This window comes from Takifugu flavidus, chromosome 18, assembly GCF_003711565.1.
Source record: "Takifugu flavidus isolate HTHZ2018 chromosome 18, ASM371156v2, whole genome shotgun sequence".
NCBI lineage: Eukaryota > Metazoa > Chordata > Actinopteri > Tetraodontiformes > Tetraodontidae > Takifugu > Takifugu flavidus.
This window is the reverse complement of record NC_079537.1, coordinates 6,716,060-6,733,157: the sequence shown is the minus strand read 5'-3', so window position 1 is coordinate 6,733,157 and position 17,098 is coordinate 6,716,060. Positions and strand designations below refer to the sequence as shown.

General features: G+C 45.5%; 1 protein-coding gene across 1 annotated transcript in view; it reads right to left on the bottom strand.

Annotated features, from left to right (window-relative positions):
* nptx2a (neuronal pentraxin 2a) overlaps positions 1-5,907 on the bottom strand; it is a 10,193-nt gene extending 4,286 nt beyond the window's left edge. The window contains exons 1-3 of the mRNA XM_057015198.1: positions 4,913-5,907; positions 3,416-3,662; positions 1,193-1,437 (exon numbers count right to left, since the gene is read on the bottom strand). Coding sequence (XP_056871178.1) covers positions 1,193-1,437; positions 3,416-3,662; positions 4,913-5,362 — 942 coding nt within the window. The 5' untranslated portion in view covers positions 5,363-5,907. The remainder of the gene's footprint in view (positions 1-1,192; positions 1,438-3,415; positions 3,663-4,912) is intronic.
* Positions 5,908-17,098: the final 11,191 nt, after the last annotated feature.

Here is a 17,098-nt window from a genome sequence, read left to right as displayed (position 1 = left end):
CCACCATGGCAGCATTTTAGCTAGCAAATAAATAAATTCACAAATCAAACACTGTGCTCACCCAAAACCCCACTCACGCAAGCTGACAATGTTTAATTTACAATCATTTTTCGATTAGGCTGAAAGTCTGTGTTATGTTGATTTATGCATTTTCCCCCACTTTGCTACCTCTTTGTGGATTCAAATCCTCTTACTGAAGGGCCCCAGAATGTGTCATCTGGAAAAAGCAAAATAGATCAGACCTGGAAATGAGCACACATGGCAGCTGAGCTTCTCTAATGAATTACTGTTATTCCTGGCTCTGTGTGGAATGTGGGTCAATGATATTAAATGTTAATAAGGTGCAAACTAAAATATTCACAACTGATGGTCAGTGATTATCTCAGCTGATGTGTGTTCTCCCACTCCCGCACGCAGACCGACGACGATGCGTTTGCGCATTTGGCCGCATTTAACAAAGATTCGGGGGTGGCCGGGCGAGCTTTAATTACGCTTTTGGAGGTTTTTTTGTGCTGAGCGTGGAAGCATTGAGTGGCTCACTGCACCCGCGCTCTAGCAAGTTAACACAGCTTCCTTTCATTTTTAATGTGATCTCAATTTAATGCCATCTCCAGTATTTTTGCGCGGCTGTGTCGAACAATTTAGAAAAAACCACCACTGTCAACCCCAACATAATAAACGACGGAAAACATTTGCTCACTTCCACTGAATTCAGCCCATGAATGGAGGACTTTTGACCAACTCAGGGCAGTGATGGTTGGGCAGGGAGGGCATGAACAGTGCTGGGCGTGTGCCTCGTCATCCACATCACGCTAATACTCAGGTCAAAGCTCAAAGGTCTAGTTTGGGCTTCCAGAAGACCATTCTAAGATGGATCTCTTGGGGACAAGCCCTTAGAGATGACCGAGCAGGGCTGGACAGCCCAGCACAGTGGACCCTATGAGGTCCACTGTGTTCACCTGTGATTCCAGTTTCCTTGGGGGAAACAGAAAACCGAGAGAGGCATTTAATACAGCTTAGACGGGCCACTAGTCCACACACAATTACTAACAATCCCACACTATCGAGGACATTTAGAGTCTCCAATCAACTGGGCTGGTCGCAGCATCCAAACGACTCTGATCTATATCCTTTGCTACAACTAACAAGTGAGTGAACTCCAGTTACCACAAGCATCTCCGTTGTTTCTTACCTTATCGTTGACCAACAACTCAATTGGATTGTTCCCCCATTCAATCAGGACTATCTCGTTGGCCTGTCCTGGCACACCATAGGAGAACGGTGTCCCTATGCCTGGACTGGCACTGGACTTGAGCCACATGCACACAGTGAAGGCGTACATCTCAGGGAGGCTCTTTTTGATGCGCCCGTAGAGGTAGTTGGTACGAAGAGGGAGGGACACCTTGAAATCCTCAGGTGATTTGAAAGCATTGTTACCTGTGGATGGACAACAAGATAATTTCTCAGTGAGGGAAATTCACTTCATTCTAGTTTACAGAAGATAGCTTTGTAGCTAGCATTTATATTGGTGTTCAGCATTCAGCATTTAAAATGTGAAATGGGGCATTCCAAACTGCCTGGGTTGCAAAATGGAGATGAACCTATTTATTCAGTGCTTTATACTGTATTAGGCTTCAAGCTCATGGATGAATAAAGGAAATCTAAATTTGAGGTCGGGTTGTCACCTGTGATACGCTAGCCTGCAGGACAGTATATAAAAAAGGGCTCCTGTTGTGCATGTATGGAATGTATGAAAACATTTACAGTCACAGTTGAGATCACAGTTGAGCTGCAATTACAGCACGACACGCATTAATATTAATAGAAATATAAAGTTTGTCTGACTCTGCTTGGAACGATATGACAGCCACCGGCTCATTAATACTGGAACAGACTGCTCGCCGCTGATAGCACGTTGAGTGGAAAAGGTGAGCCGACGTATCATAAACTAAAATGCACAACACAAAAAATGTGCACTGCTCTGACACTTCCATCAGGAGAGTGGATCGGTCGTCTGGTACTGTTGGTGGTTTTTTTTCCCACTTTCATTTGTGTGTTTATGCTGTACAACATCTGGGTCAAAGCCCCGGCAGCAGTACTAGAGCCTGTTCAAAGAATCCCATCCAGTTTGGGTCTGATTAGAGCGCACAAACACTGGAGTTAAATGGCTTTGCAGTATCTGAGCACGTTAGTCCCACTGTTCATTATGAGCAGTCGGAATACCGCGCTCACATTGTTTATAGCTATTTGAAGTGTTGTTTTATCCTGCTAGCACAGTACATCACTATTTAATGCATCGTGTAAATGTACCAACATGTTATTCAGTTGTCCCTGGCAACGCTAGATGGAATCTTGCCGCGATTGAATTCAACCAAACCTGCGAGCAGGCTTCTTTCTGCCACGAGAAAGAATCGACTCAACGCAAAAGAAGAGACGGGAGGAAGAACATCTTGTGAATAAAAGATATGTCACGTTCCTCTGCTCCTCTCTGACAAGTTCTCCTCTCCACTTTTGGAAGCTCATGGGGTGCGCTTGTGTTTTACCGTGAACCTGGATCAGGGAGGCAACCGGAGCAACTTACGAATTCATCCCAGGGTTTGCTCCTGTGTGGAGGATCTGACAAAACAACACCTCCGACTCAGCAATGATCAAAACAAGACCAGCTGCTTTGATGTATCCGCAATTTAATAAGAAAACCCTGCATTTGTGGTTATTGTGGAGCCGCCGTGGGCGCGCTACCGCATTGTTCTTGATAGCTTTTCCTCCCTTTTCCTCCAGAAGAGCACCGGTTTTAACGCGCGTGCACGTGGCTTACCGATGAAACAGCTGCAGAGCGCAGCTGCCGCATAAACACACCTGTTCTGATGCCTGAAATCTGCACATATACACTCAAGGTGTGCTGGCCGTGCGTGCTCACATGCTGCAGTGGAAGCAGCTACACGTGTAGGAGTCAGAAATGGTTGTGAGAGCTGCAGTTCCATTTAGAGACAGGAATGAAGGGGGGGACCTGCAAATAGGCAACTCTCACCTTTGAAAAAACTGCATGTTTTGCAACAAGTGTCTCAGCTTGAGGACATGTAGGTATAAAGGTCCAGTGAGAAGTGAATTAATCTTCTAAAACGACTTCCCTGTGGGCAGAGATGTTATTTTCTGATATTTTGATCTATCAAAGCGACGCTTCAGAGCAGGGCGTCCTTCAATATCTCTAAAATCGATTAAGAATTCAGTGATGCATTCAGTTGGAGCCTTAATTCCAGGACCAGGAGCGGCTCCAAGAATAGCTCTGAATGGGGGAGTTTTTCCCTGCCTCATCAGAAATCAGCTAATTAGCAGTAACTCTCCCGGACGTTAAAAAAAAAGGGGTTTCATTAAATATGGCAAACATTTCACACCCATTGTATGGCGCGTGGCTTACTTTTCTCGAGCTCCGTGATCCTCTCCAGGAGGGAGTTGAGGGTGCTCTCGGTGCGTTGGCGGTGGGCCGCCGTCTCGTTGTAGAGCTGGCTCCTCTCCTCCTCCAGCTCGGCCACCTTGCGGAGGAGCTGGCTCTCCAGCGCCCCCAGACGCTGCCGCAGGAGCTCCCGTAGCTCCGGCGGGAGGGGGGCGAGCGCGGAGACCCCTGAGGCGGACAGGTTTGCACTCGGCAGGAGTAACCTCTGCTGCTGTGAGGCAGAGATTGACATAAAGACTGACATTTAAACTAGATCATTTGGTGAACTCACAGACCTCAGTTGGCGCTCTGGCTGAGTAATTTGGACATCATTTATATATATTGATGTTTGATGCAGAGATCTGAAGTCAGTGCGGTTTGATCTTGCTGCAGTCTTCATTTGATTACCTATAAAAAACACTGCTTAGATAAGATTGTGTGGCGCGTGGCCTTGTAGAGGGACAATAACAGGAGGAAGCTTCACGGTGCAGGACTCAGATCTCCTTATGATGGTATCCTGCTGTCTGGGATCCAGAAAAGCCGCAACAGACTTTGAGTCATCTCTTTCCCCAATTCTGAACGCAACTCTGATCTGCGGTTGGATTAAATTATTAAGAGAGGTCCCACTCCAGGGAGCTATATGCTATCAGCAAAACCAGTCTTGCAGTCATCATTATGCTAAGTAGAGGCAGACGTGTGACTGAAACAGAGACACGTGTGTCCTCGCAGCAGCAGAAGATCTGAGGTTTCAACCTAAAGCTTCCATTTCTGGAGCGAGGGTGAATGATAGAGAGATGGGTCAAATGTCTCCACCATGTACAGAGTACAGATGTGATTGTTTAGGTCCTGAACAACAACTGATGTCCTAACCTTTAGGTCCTAAAGGTTAGGACATTAGTGTGGTCACATGTTAAAGCGTGTGAGATAAACCTAAACTATATGCGTGATCTCTGACCTTAATATGAGCCGATAATGACTGCATCTGCATCTGAATTAAGACATGTGTGTGTGTGTGTGTGTGTGTGTGTGTGTGTGTGTGTGTGTGTGTGTGTGTGTGTGTGTGAAACACTGCTTTGAAATCTGTAGGAATTAATTAATCAGCTGCAATGGAAAAACTAGGATTCCAGTGGAGCACGCGTGCGCGCGCGCACGTGAGGGGAGCGCGAGAGCTCAGGTTGTATTTTACAGCTGCACTTCGGACCGTCCCCCACCCCCTCGTTTGGATTATTGGTCATCGTCATGCGGTGCCTGTGCGCACCGCACGTCCCCCCTCGCAGACTGACAGATTATTGTGACGTGACCACCGTGTGACCCTTTTGAGCTGCCCAGAGAGCTCCTGCAGCGCTCGTGCTTTGGAGATGGCGCTCGTGCGCACACAGCTGAGACAGTGTTAACGACTAATAAAAATAACAGTGTTAGATTAGGGATGGGACGCATCGAATGGCACCTTTACGCAGGAGCGCCATTTGCGCGCCGTCTTACCTCCAAGTTCTCCAGCCGCCCCTTTAGAGTCTGCATAGTCTTTCCCAACTGGTCTATAGTCTCGGTGGGGTCCCGGGGCAGGTCTCCCATAGTATTCTTGCCGTACTCTTTCCGTCTGGACCCCGGACCCCGGGGCTTACCCTGCGGCGACTCGTCGGCTGCCGCCTCGCAGCGCGTCAGCTTGGTGTTGAGCTCCTTTATGGTCCCTTGTTGGCTGACAATGGTCTCCTTCTGTTGTAAAATTGTCTCTCGGAGCTGGATGATCGTGTTTCGCAGCTCGTCCTCAATGGGGCTGCTGCTCTGAACGCGGCTCCCAAACGGACCGTAGCCACAGCCCGGCTCCGCGCCCGGGGGAATGGCGTTGCAAACGAAGCGGCTACCTGTGGCATCCTGACTTTGAACTGTGCGCCCGCAGACCAGGTACAAAAGTCCAACCACAGAAATCAGCATTCCGACGAGATGCACAAATCCCACGCGTTAAAGGAGGATGCCAAAAAATATACAAACCTTTAAATTGCCTCGTCAAATAAACTTATTTCACGAACTCGACATTTGTCGGACTTCCAAAGTGCCCCCCCAAAAAACTCAAATCAGTCTAACCATGGAAAAAACAGAGAATCCGCGGTTAAGACATAAAATAAATATAAAACCATGTCTCCGTCAAACATCCCAAGAGTCGTGGTAAAAAATACTTCACACTTTCAGAAAACTGGAGGCACTCCTAAATTGTAAATATCCTCTTTACTTAAAAACAACAAAATCGCGCTCTTTGCTTATATTTGTGTTGGGAGGAAAATGTCCGGGTAGTTGCTCGTATTGCCTCGTCGGTTGGCTGGATTATCAGTGAGAGGTGAAAAAACTCAGAGCGAGGCTGCTCCGTCAGATTATTATGGGGAGGTGCGCACTGGCGCTTCCGCTCTTCATCTGCGCGCTGCGGGCATCCAGCCTCATCCTACGTCATGACTGAATCCCGGTGGATGCGATTTATCCTCTGGCTCAATCGCTCCGATTTCTGCGGTCCTGTTCAGATACCCGGAGCCTACAGACGCCACCGAGGGAATGGTGCTCCATTAAAAAAATACAGATATGTACGGTATATATTCATCAATATGGTATTAATTATAAATGACGAAATGCAGCTATTTTTTCATCCCACACTGGGGATTTATTGCACTCTTCATGCTCCAAAGTTTGAATTAATTTTTTAACAAACACACACACACCTCCAACTTGGTAGAAATGGCCAGGAGTCTTTAAAGATCAATGAATCCAAATCCAAATGTGGGAAGGATGAAATTCCAGATTTCATTATTAAACCAATAAACAAAGATATAGAAAAAAGTAAACAAAGCAAATAAGCACGCTAACACTGGAAATAACTGCACATGACGCTAACAAGTGGGAAGTCTTGGATTGCATCGCGATTGTGTATTTATGTGAGTATAATACTCGTGACCTGCACTATATTAAGAATAATCCTCTGCATTTACTCTAATCTGGGTGGAACTATCAGTATTAGGTAACAGTTTCAGAATAAAATCCTCCCTTGTTCAGCGTTTGTGGTTCATTGCTGTATTTTTAAAAACGTCCTCTATAAAATTGTTCCTCCTGACATGTTGACAGATGCATTTTTGAGGAATCTAAATAAATAAAACCAGGATCCCCTTCAGATGCCTTCCTTGACATGATCGCCGTATATTTCTGCGACAGATAAAACCATCAGCAAAGCCGCGAAGCCTTCCGCGGTGGGTTTTGTTTAGAGAACCCTTCCCATTTCGTCTGACTGTAGGCACCTGCCAGGGATGCCTGCTGAGAATGGTCAAACACCAGAGATCTTCAAAGCCAAGCATTCAAATGACGGAGCCCTCACTGAGGTCTCTTTTCTTGTCTCAGCCTGGTCTATCTCTCAAAATCTCTCCTTTCAAGTGGGAGGCGGTGGAGCGGCGATGTCTCGTGTCAGCTGCAAACGTGGCGTTCGGTATTATTATCGCCATCCCCATCGGGGCAGATGCCTCCCACCTGTTCTCTGAGACGAGGACTCAAATGTCAGCGTGAATTAATGCAGAGTCAGCACACGACGGACAGCGAAAACCTCTGCAAAAGAAAGCTTTCTAATGCCACAGGCCCATGGGGAGAAGGGACAGGCAGTCACCATGGAAACCTTATCTCCTGACCCACCACCCCACTTCTCATCCCCTGTAAACCCCCCACCCCCCCTCCCCCACCCCGAATCCAAGTCTGCCGGAGGTGAAATGAGCGCTGAAGACTGAGAGGAGATGACAAGTTTCACTTCAAAGTTGACGGGATAAAGTTTCTTCCTTTCATGTTGCGTCTGGTGTGAGCTGGGATGCTTTTTAAAGAGCTTCCAGCGAGGACGGTTAAGTCGGGGGGGATTGAAAGAGCTGTGGAGAATGTCAATCCATCAGTGTCCTGACAGTTCCAAAGGCCTTCACACCAGAGCCACTTTAAATGAAGCAGAGTTTCCTCGGATACTCTGCTTCATTTGGCAGGTGTGAACGCTAATTTCACACGCAGATGCACTAATGAACACTGGTGCAAATAGACCTTCCAGCAAATAACGAGGGAGGCACCGCGAGACAGGAAGTACAAAAAAAGAGGAAGTGACAACAGCGCAAGTCTGACGAAGCAGAGCAGTAGAGGTGGAGAAAGGTGGAACATTTCTCACATATGTAGTAGTGAGAGTGTCCCGAAGGGATTTCAAACATGGATACTCATCAGAAGTGTTAAGAGCCTCGATGACTCTGCCCCCTCGTTGATGGTGGAGGACAAAGCAGCCCAACAGGGTGACAGCTGCGGTCACACTCACGCCACCAGCTGAAAAGCCCCGTCAATTATTTTTCTACCGATGTGACTCAATTATTTCCATGATTGTGCAGACGGTCAAAGAGCAGATGTACGTGGCTCCATACTCACCGATGACTCACTGTTCCGCATGTAAATGTCATTACATCCTCGTTCCCGACAATACTCCAAGAATGAAATTTGCTGCATGGCTCTTCACTGGTGATCAACAGATTCCTGACACGGCGATATTGCACACACATAGACTAGCCTACATTCTATGAAATTCTGTAAAATTCAGCCAAAATTCCCTAAATTTAAGCATAAGCGTCGCCGAAAATACCCAAAAAAAGCATCCAAAATGGACAAAATATGGTAGCGTCGCTGTCAGTAAGACTTAGTAAGCCTCTGCTGACTGAACTGGGACCATCACAGGGGACTCTGGTTTAGCTGTCCTTGGAAATGGAAATGAGAAAAACAACAATGGAACAAAGGACATGTGGTGATTTGATATGTTCTTGACCCCACCTGACATAACATAAATACACACGGAGGGGAAAAATAATGACAAAAGCACTATTGATGCAGAACAAGATACAATCACATGTGCATTTACAGTCACATAAGCCCCTCAGTTGAATCCTTCCTCTCTCCAGTAGTCAGACGATGACAGATCGATCAGACTCTGTCAAAGCCAGGCGTTACGCTCAGGGTTAGGACATCCAAAAAATTGATACCCATCCAGGGTATCAATCCAGGGTTGGATCACAAACAGGATGGCACCATTAAACCACGCAGCGGGTGAGCTTCCACGTCAGTACGTGACGCTTGAGCAGCGTCTGATGGGCTCTTCAGGCTCACCTTGCACATTCACTCGCCACTGTGCCGAGCGTGACGAGCCCAGCAAAGAGACCGACGACTCAGAGCATCACTCAGCCACTATACACCGTGGCAATAACGCCCCTTCATCCTCACCTCCACATCCACAGCGGACACGTCGTTATCTGCCAGATATACCTGCTCCGTGGCAAGGCCGCTGCCCCCGTCAGGTCATCTGAGATAATCCACTCCCACGCACAGGGAACGCATGATGAGAAAGGTTATCCGAGAGGACACTAATTACATAAAGGTCGGGATTGGAACAGAGATGGCTCAGAAACAATTGTCCTGTTTTCAGACGCCAGTGTTTGAGTCCACATGAGAACCAAAACCTGAATAGCTGAAATGTGTCAGACATGCTTTTAAGTCTTCCACACTGAAGCGAATGTCAGATCATAGCGTGTGTCATGATGCAGCGTTGGCGTAGAGGTGAAGGATGTGGTGAAAACTCATTATACCTTCTGAAAAACACAATGCCTTCTGAAATGGGAAAACTATATGAGATTTTATAAGAAGCCAGAACTGGAACTCAACAATTCACATAGCATTGTATTAGCATCTGTCGCCTGCTAGCCTTGGATGCCCAGGACATTAATTAAATTCATTACAAACAATTTCCTTGTTAATCTAAGTGGGCTGAATTAGTTTTGCAGCAATTATGTGCTGTTATGAGAGCAGTACGTTTACGGCTCTGTCGTTAAATGGCTCGTTTTATCTTGTTGAATAACTAAAACAGGAAGCACAAAGCCTGAACAATCATGCCAGTCAAGAGGATCCTTTACGTTCATGCTCAGAATTCTCCTCGATTACAACATATTCTTCCCGACTTCACTGAAATGTTTCCTTAAGTTACTCAATATTCTTCCTGACAATGTGGCATAGCAGCAGAGATGTCTTGCATTATTCACCATCGAAGCTGCCGGGAATTTGACAGCTATCGGGGGTTTAAAATACTTTTAGGGTAGTGGGGATTTATTGACAAATCGTTTCATAATGGGATTTTCCCATTTCCAGTCTTTACCCGGGTCAGTGGGGTGCTGGAGTCCATCCCAGCACCTTGGACAGGTCACCCCATTCACACATTGACACCTACAGGCAATTTAGACTCTCCAACCAATCAGGGAAACTGGATAAAACCCAACCAGACACTGGAGGAACACGCAGACTCTACCTGGAAGACCTTCCAGAACTCAACCCAGAACCTTCTGCTATCAGCTATAATCACATTCCTGTCAGGCTGGTTTGATTTTTGCATCTTTTGTATGATGTCGCCTTTGGTTCCTTAGTTACCGCTGAGCTGCGTGCCACAACTTCAGATTTTAACAAACGCCTTTCAAACACTCGTCCTCAACAAGACTCTCCTGCTCTCAAGGCCGCACGCCCATCGGAAAAGCAATAAAGTGCAGCTCGCGCTGTGACCTACGCTCAGCACATAATGACTTTCGCCTAGATGAAAACAAGCTCACAGGTTGCCATTAGGCAATTTACTCACCGCCATAGGGAACGCCCGCCCACAAACACCACATGGCGCATCATTATCGTCACACGCCTCGCTGCAACACTGGGGGCTGAGTCAGTGTTTGTGCATGCGTTAGCACATGTGCATGCACGCTTGTACTTTTCTCACAGGTGTTTCTGAGGGGGGCGTCATTTACTCGACGCAGACTGGGTTGCATGGTGGCAGAGCAGTTGTCCTCCAGTGCCCCCACCCCCCATAGCTGAATAGTTGCGAGTAATAGAAAATATGCTCAGCTCTCCCACACACCGCCCTTAGCAATACAATGATGGATATTATTAACCGCGGAAAGAAAGTTATCTCTCTACACTTTAATAACTCACCATGATCGCATGAGGAAAGTAGGCACGCAGCCGACAAACAAAATCCCAGGTCCAATAAAGCAAATGAAAGCCAGTTAACCCTGGTAACCCCCTGCAATAATGCTGGGTAACTACTTAAATGTAATATACATTAGCACCATTCGCCTCCCCAGACTTTTTATTACACAGTTCTGCTCCGTTGTTGACAGAACCAGGGTGTGGAGAGGCTCCATCTGTGAAGGGTGACTTCATCCCTGTTATGATGCCAAAAAGTCATTAGGATTTTTATGACACACTTGTGAGCAATATTGTCTCAATCATCTGAGGGAAACATGCTAACTCCGCAAACATCAAGGGATTCATGATTTTTTATTTGAGATGCTTCTGTTCATAAAACAAACCATCAGCCACCACCACCCTACTTTTAGTTGTTGTTATTTACACAAAACTTAGATTAAAACTTCAATGGTGAGTTTAAAATGTGATATCTTTCAGAGATGTTTTGATAAGTCAACGATTCAATTTTAACAAAGTCAAATGCTTAAATCAGACCCGGGCTCAGTGGAGCACGTCAAAACCTGCTCCAATACCTTTTAATTAAAGTTCCAGGTCCTGCTTCTTCACCCCATCAGCGGCAAAACGATCCTTCTTGTCAAGCTGAGAATATTGAATTGAACATTTATGGGGGACATTAAAAGGAAAACCTAACTAACATGTTGGGCACGGATTCAGTTGTCACTTATTTTCCTTGCCTGATAGATTTTAATTATTCCTGTGGGAATAAAACAAAGTCAGAATCAAATAGACTTTTCATGTTGTTTTTAATCTTGTTTTCTGCAAACTGATAAAAGATGGTAAACAGTTTTTTTTAAAAAAAAACATGTTTGTCAGAAGCTGCAAAAATACATATTTTCTAACCCTAGAAGACAATTTAAACATTTTTAATCTGGGAGAACAAATCGGTGTCCCCAGTAGTCCAGAAGGTGTGAACCATATAATGATTACATGAATTCATTAAATTGAGTTTAAATATTATTATTGACAATGTTTTAAAGTAGGTATTAAAGGACAAACATTGGTCTAAATATAATTCAGCTTCAAACCTTTTGAGGTACTTTAAAGAGCGGTGTTCCACAGGCTCTATGATCAGAACCACTTCTATTCATGGTGTACTTTAAATCCCTGTTACTTTGCTTTTCTAATTCGAATGAACTTTTATGTTTTAGCTTCTGGATTTAAAAAAGGAAGTGCAGATAATAAAAAGATTCAAAACAAGACATCTGCGTTGACAAAGCTTTTCATGTGGTGCCTGAAACACAACAAAAATGCTGTCGCAATAAATGAAGACAGTTATTTTTTTACTATTTATTGCTGGCTGAGTGTTTATTGATGCCGACACTAAAGGCAGCTTGAACATTTCAGCTGCCTTTTGGCACACGTCTAAAATAAGTGAGTGCTCAGCGGTTCCAACACCATTTTGGCGTGCGCCCTCTGCCAGCTGTGGCCGTTCATGATTAGAAGCGGTCCACGCGACACTGCAGGTCCAGCTGTGGAGGGTCGCGGCCAAGAGCGGGATTAGGCGGCGCGTGACGGAGGAGCTGCAGACCTGCAGAGGCAGCAGAATGTGCTCCCAGGAGGCTGAGTGGGTTGACTCAGAACCTTCGTGGATGTGCAAGGCTCTGCGCCACCACAAATAAATGTGCTCAGCAGGTACTTGCTGAGAGAAGGGAATCATCTGTCTTTTGTCATGGCAACCAGAGGACTTCAGCTCGGAGAATTTCCATCACTTTACCTTGTGCGTCGCGCAGAATCGTTCTAGCCGGCTGCTTTGATTGTGACGGCTGTGTCACACTGGCATCAGACCCTGGAGTCACAGGAGGCGCCACGTCATGGCGAATGTGCCACCAGGCTGCATCCTCACGTCACTGCTGCCATCTTCCACATTAAAGGTCACCACCTAACACTTATTGTCAGAGAGGTTGGCGGGGTGTTGATGTACAGTCGTACGAATGTCCACGTCTTCCCCGATGCATCACTCTGAGGCCCACTGGCCTGAGACCCAACGCAGCTCCGTCTTTGTGCTTGGCGTTCTCCCCATCCACCCGCGACACCTTCTCACGGACGCAAAGGTGCCCGATGTAATTTACACAGGATGTTAAAATGGAGCAAGTTGATCCTACTGTGTCCAAACATCTGCAGATTCTTGTTCACAGGCTCTTCCGTTCTTTTCCACACACGCTGCTGCATTATTTCATTCGAGCTGCTGAAGGTCAACGTGCGTGAGCCTTTGGAATCGTGAGCAGTGTGATTTACCATCAGCAGCACGCTGCGCCGCGCAACACCCCCCAACTGTACTGCAAAGTCTCATACATGTGAGTGTATTTACCGCCTCCTTCATCACCTTCAGTGATTCCATCGCTCCAGACGATCAAGCAACCAATAAAATTCTGGGATTTCGGAGCAGCGGGTCAGTGACGTCCAGCTGGATCACGATATTGGAGGGTCCATCTTCATACCACTTACTTCCAGGACCATTGTTCAAATAGGAATTTGTGAATAAAAACGTAGATGTGGATCTCTATTATTAATCTTTTTTTTCTCGCAGCCATGGTTCTGGAGTTCTGGTTGCTTCGCAACACATAATTCATCATTTTTTTTGACCTTGAGAAAATAAGCAACAATTCTCTGTTTTTGTGGATTACGTAACAGACCCAAATGTTCAAAAAAAAAAAAAAATTAGGCGCCGCTGCTACTGCAACTAGGGTATGAGCTATTGATGGTTCTCTGGGTGGGGGCGGAAGGTTTGACCCATCTGGGTTGACTCAGACTTCCTGTCCGATTAAACGGTCCACTCCACTCAAAGTTGCAGTCCGACACATTTTTGGCAGAAGATGTGTGAATCTGGAAACAGCAGGCCCCAAAGGGAGCCGTTGTCTTGGGGATCCGCAGTCTGTTTACTTAATTGATGGATTTCAGGCAATCATAGTTGAGCAACTGTTGGGCACAGCTGTCCTGTCAGGCTCTCCGCGGCGCGCACGAGGCTCCAGAGTGAATTAAACAAAAGTAAACTTTACGACAGCAAAAAAAGGAAAAAAAAAAGGCAGCAGTGTCGTAACACTCTGCGTGATGACCATGAGATGTTTTTAAACTAAAAAAATAAAATAATTTTTTCAATTCCATTCGCTGAAGGTGAACTTCTCATCACGAAACGTTGAATTTGACATTAACCAGGTTGCAAGAGTTCGACAATTCAGTTTGCCTGCGAGGTCAGAAACCTGTTTACAATTCAAGGAGGAAGACGTTTACTTTCCAAGGCCTTCATAGGCGCTCGCCGACAGTTTTATTTTATTATGAAACGTTACGGCTAAAATCACGACATTGACATTTGTGCTCTCAAACACAAGATTTACACGACTGAATGTAAATCTTTTGAATTTTTTAATAGGATTTGGAGCCACAGATGTAACGACAGCTTTTAAATGAGGGGCAGAATTATCTGATAATAACACACTGACGTGTCTCAACGTGCGTGTTTGACAACTAATACGTGCCAGACGTTGATCTTAGGTGAAAAAGAGTGACCAGAGCGCTCTGCCATTGAAAGGACGTTACATTTTAACATTGTCTGTAAATCCATGGTTCCACTGTCACTTTAAGCTTGAAATTTTCAGTTACACAATCTTTTATCGCCCTCCATCCAATGCCAGTCTGAACCATTCAGAAATGTTATTTCTTTTTTTGTGAATTGTGAGTCTCTCAATGGGGAAGAGTTACGCTTTTATCCAGCAGTACGTTTGTGACGCACTTGGATCCAATTTATAAAAATAACAGTGGCAAAGAGCAGCGGCAGAAAATGGATGATGATGATGACGACGATGATGATGATCAGCAGGTCTTTAAGTATACGTGAGCAGCATTTACAGCAAGTCAACATGTTTTCTTTTCTCACCATCACCAGCATCGTTGGCATCAGAGATGGAAACAAAGTGTGATGTCTCACTCCAGAGGTTTGGTCTCACATACGTCAGTTCTGGTCAATACTGACATTCTTTTTGAGGAGGATAACATGTGTGTGTGAATGGGTAAATCTATTTATGAAGACGTTATGAAGACATTATGCTAAGAATGACCCAGGTTGCTGATGAGACTGTCACAGATAAACAGTTATTTGAATCTTTCATGTTTGCATGGTTGGGAGTCTGAGACCTTCAAGCCCACGAGAGCGCCCTGCTGCTACCTGAGTTGTTTTGGGTTTCTTTTTGCCCAATTTTAAAGTGCCTGTCTTCTTTGTCGACATGAGAAAGTCCAGTTGGCTTCACTTTGTCCTGGTTGAGAAATCTTGAACCAATCAATCATTGGGTTTAAGGTAAAACAGACTTCTCCACAACACGGGCTAATAAGCGAGGTGTGGTAAGCTGCACATACCTGCACTTACAAAAAAACCCATTTTCCTCATTTCACCTCAAAGGTGATTCTCAGTTTCCTGTTCTCTCCTACTCGGGGTCCCTCCTGGGGCTGTGAGCATGCGAGAGCATCTGTATGTTTTGAATAGAAATCTTCGAGAGCGTCGGTGTAAAATAACAGCCGCGGGCTCTCAAAGCCACGCTGATATCTCATTCTTTTTGTCCTCTCAGCCCCTGCCTCGATCTCTGCATTCACATCAGATATTCTTTTACAGCGGTTTCAGAGGGAAGTGGGGAGGGAGGCTGACCCACGCCGCAGACGCTGCTGTTAGTCCTATTTTTAATTTTACCCACAGTAGCATGTGCGCACCACCTGCTGCCTCCTTCCTTATAGATTCAGGGTGGAGAACGGGTCGTTTTCTTAGTTTAACCATCAAGCGTTTGCACTCGAGGAGGCAAAAATATGAATTTAGCAATCAGTGGTCGGCCTCAGATATGGCAATCGTAATCTGTTGGACTTATTCAAGTCAAGCGTTTCAAAGAGAATGTTTGCCTTCGCTTGTCAGTCGCACACGCGCTGAGAGCTGTTCACATTAATAATCTGTGTTAAGTAGATTTTCACGCACGCAGTGTTTTAGTTTTGCTGAAGCGTTTCAGATCACCTCGCTGCTACGTGGAGCCTTAGACTCAGTAATTCTGAGTTGAATTCTGTTTGGTTGAATTCTGTTTGGTCTACGAGGCTCATTACTTTCATTAGGAGGGGGGGATCAATCTATTTATAGATATGCGTAACAGATATGTAATAAACTGTTTCTGCTCTTGTATTTTCAGTGATTCAACAGGGGTGAATTTACGTCGTCGTTGGACCCGCTCCACCAGCCGCCTGACGGGACTTTAACACGGAAAAGAAAAATGGGAAATTGCTTTCTCGACACATGTGTCACACACAACTCTGAGAGAACATTTCTGGTCTCGTTGTGGGAGCGCGGCTCTGCGGCTCCGCATTCACTGAACTGCTTTTGTTAAGAATTTCTTAAGAAGAGAAGGAAATTTAAAAAAAAAAATCTTTTCAGTTTCAAGAGGAAGGATGCTTTCAATCATGTTAATGTTCTATTTTCTAGAAATGTGGTTGCAATGGTGTGTTTGTGTGTGCCATGTTTAGGGTTAAGACATGGTTTTAGGGTTGAGGTTGGGGGTTGGGTGGGGTCAGGAGACTCTAATAATCCTCCTCTGTCACTTCTGTTCTGTCAATCCAGGATTCAACACCTTTGAGAAAGTGCTACCGCTGGCTAACACACCAGCTATCAGCAAGTAGAAAAGACCATCGATGTCATCACGACATTGGTGGGAGCTCAGTCTGTTGGGAACTGGGCTGGGAAGCGGAGGGTTCTTGGTTCTAGCCCCAATGCAGACAAAACATGGGTGTTGGGGTAGTAGGGGAAGAACAGAGCACCTTCAGAGTGCTATCGAGGTACTCTTGAGCAAGGTACTGAACCCACAAATGAACATATAGGGCCCTGCAATGAACTGGCGAATCATCCAGGTGGACCCTGCCTCCCCCGCTGTGTACCCTCCCTGTGACCCCGAAAGGGATAAAGTGGTTAAGAAGATGGGACAAGACATCGGGACATGCGGTAAATCGATGGGCATCATAGAATCAGTGTGGGGCCGGTCTTGATGGGGCCCCACGGTTCATTATTGGTCACACGCAGAGACGTCTTTCATCCATCAATCGACTCCAACAAATGCTGAAAAACAATTTTAAAAAAAAGAAGGTTCTGAAGGTTGAGGCAATTATTGAATTATCGATGCCGCTGCTCAATGGCGACACCTCCTGGGACTCAAACGCTCACCAGAAATTTATGCTGCGCAGTTAAAGCAAAATAATTGTTTGGAAGAAGCGTTTGTCTTAAAATTCCGCCACCGGGGGGAACGAGGGGGGAGTCGATGATCTCAGTGACACTTACCAACTGTTTCTGAGAAAAAATAAATAAAGAAGGGGGGGGGGGGGGTACGCGTCCTGTAAATGTGGCAGAAGAATTCATTCTTCCAATTTTTAATTACTTCCTCCCACACACGTAAACAGACGCACAAAAACAGTCTTGTGACGACCTGACAAAACACCAAACTTGCAGGGAATTTGCATAAGAAAAAGATGCTAGTTTGATTTTTAAAGCTCTGCTCATAATGTAAACAGACGATTTCAAACATATCATCTTGTTATTTATGTTTTATACTCATGGAGTGAATATTGAACATCAACAACAGTGTGGCCCATTAGACC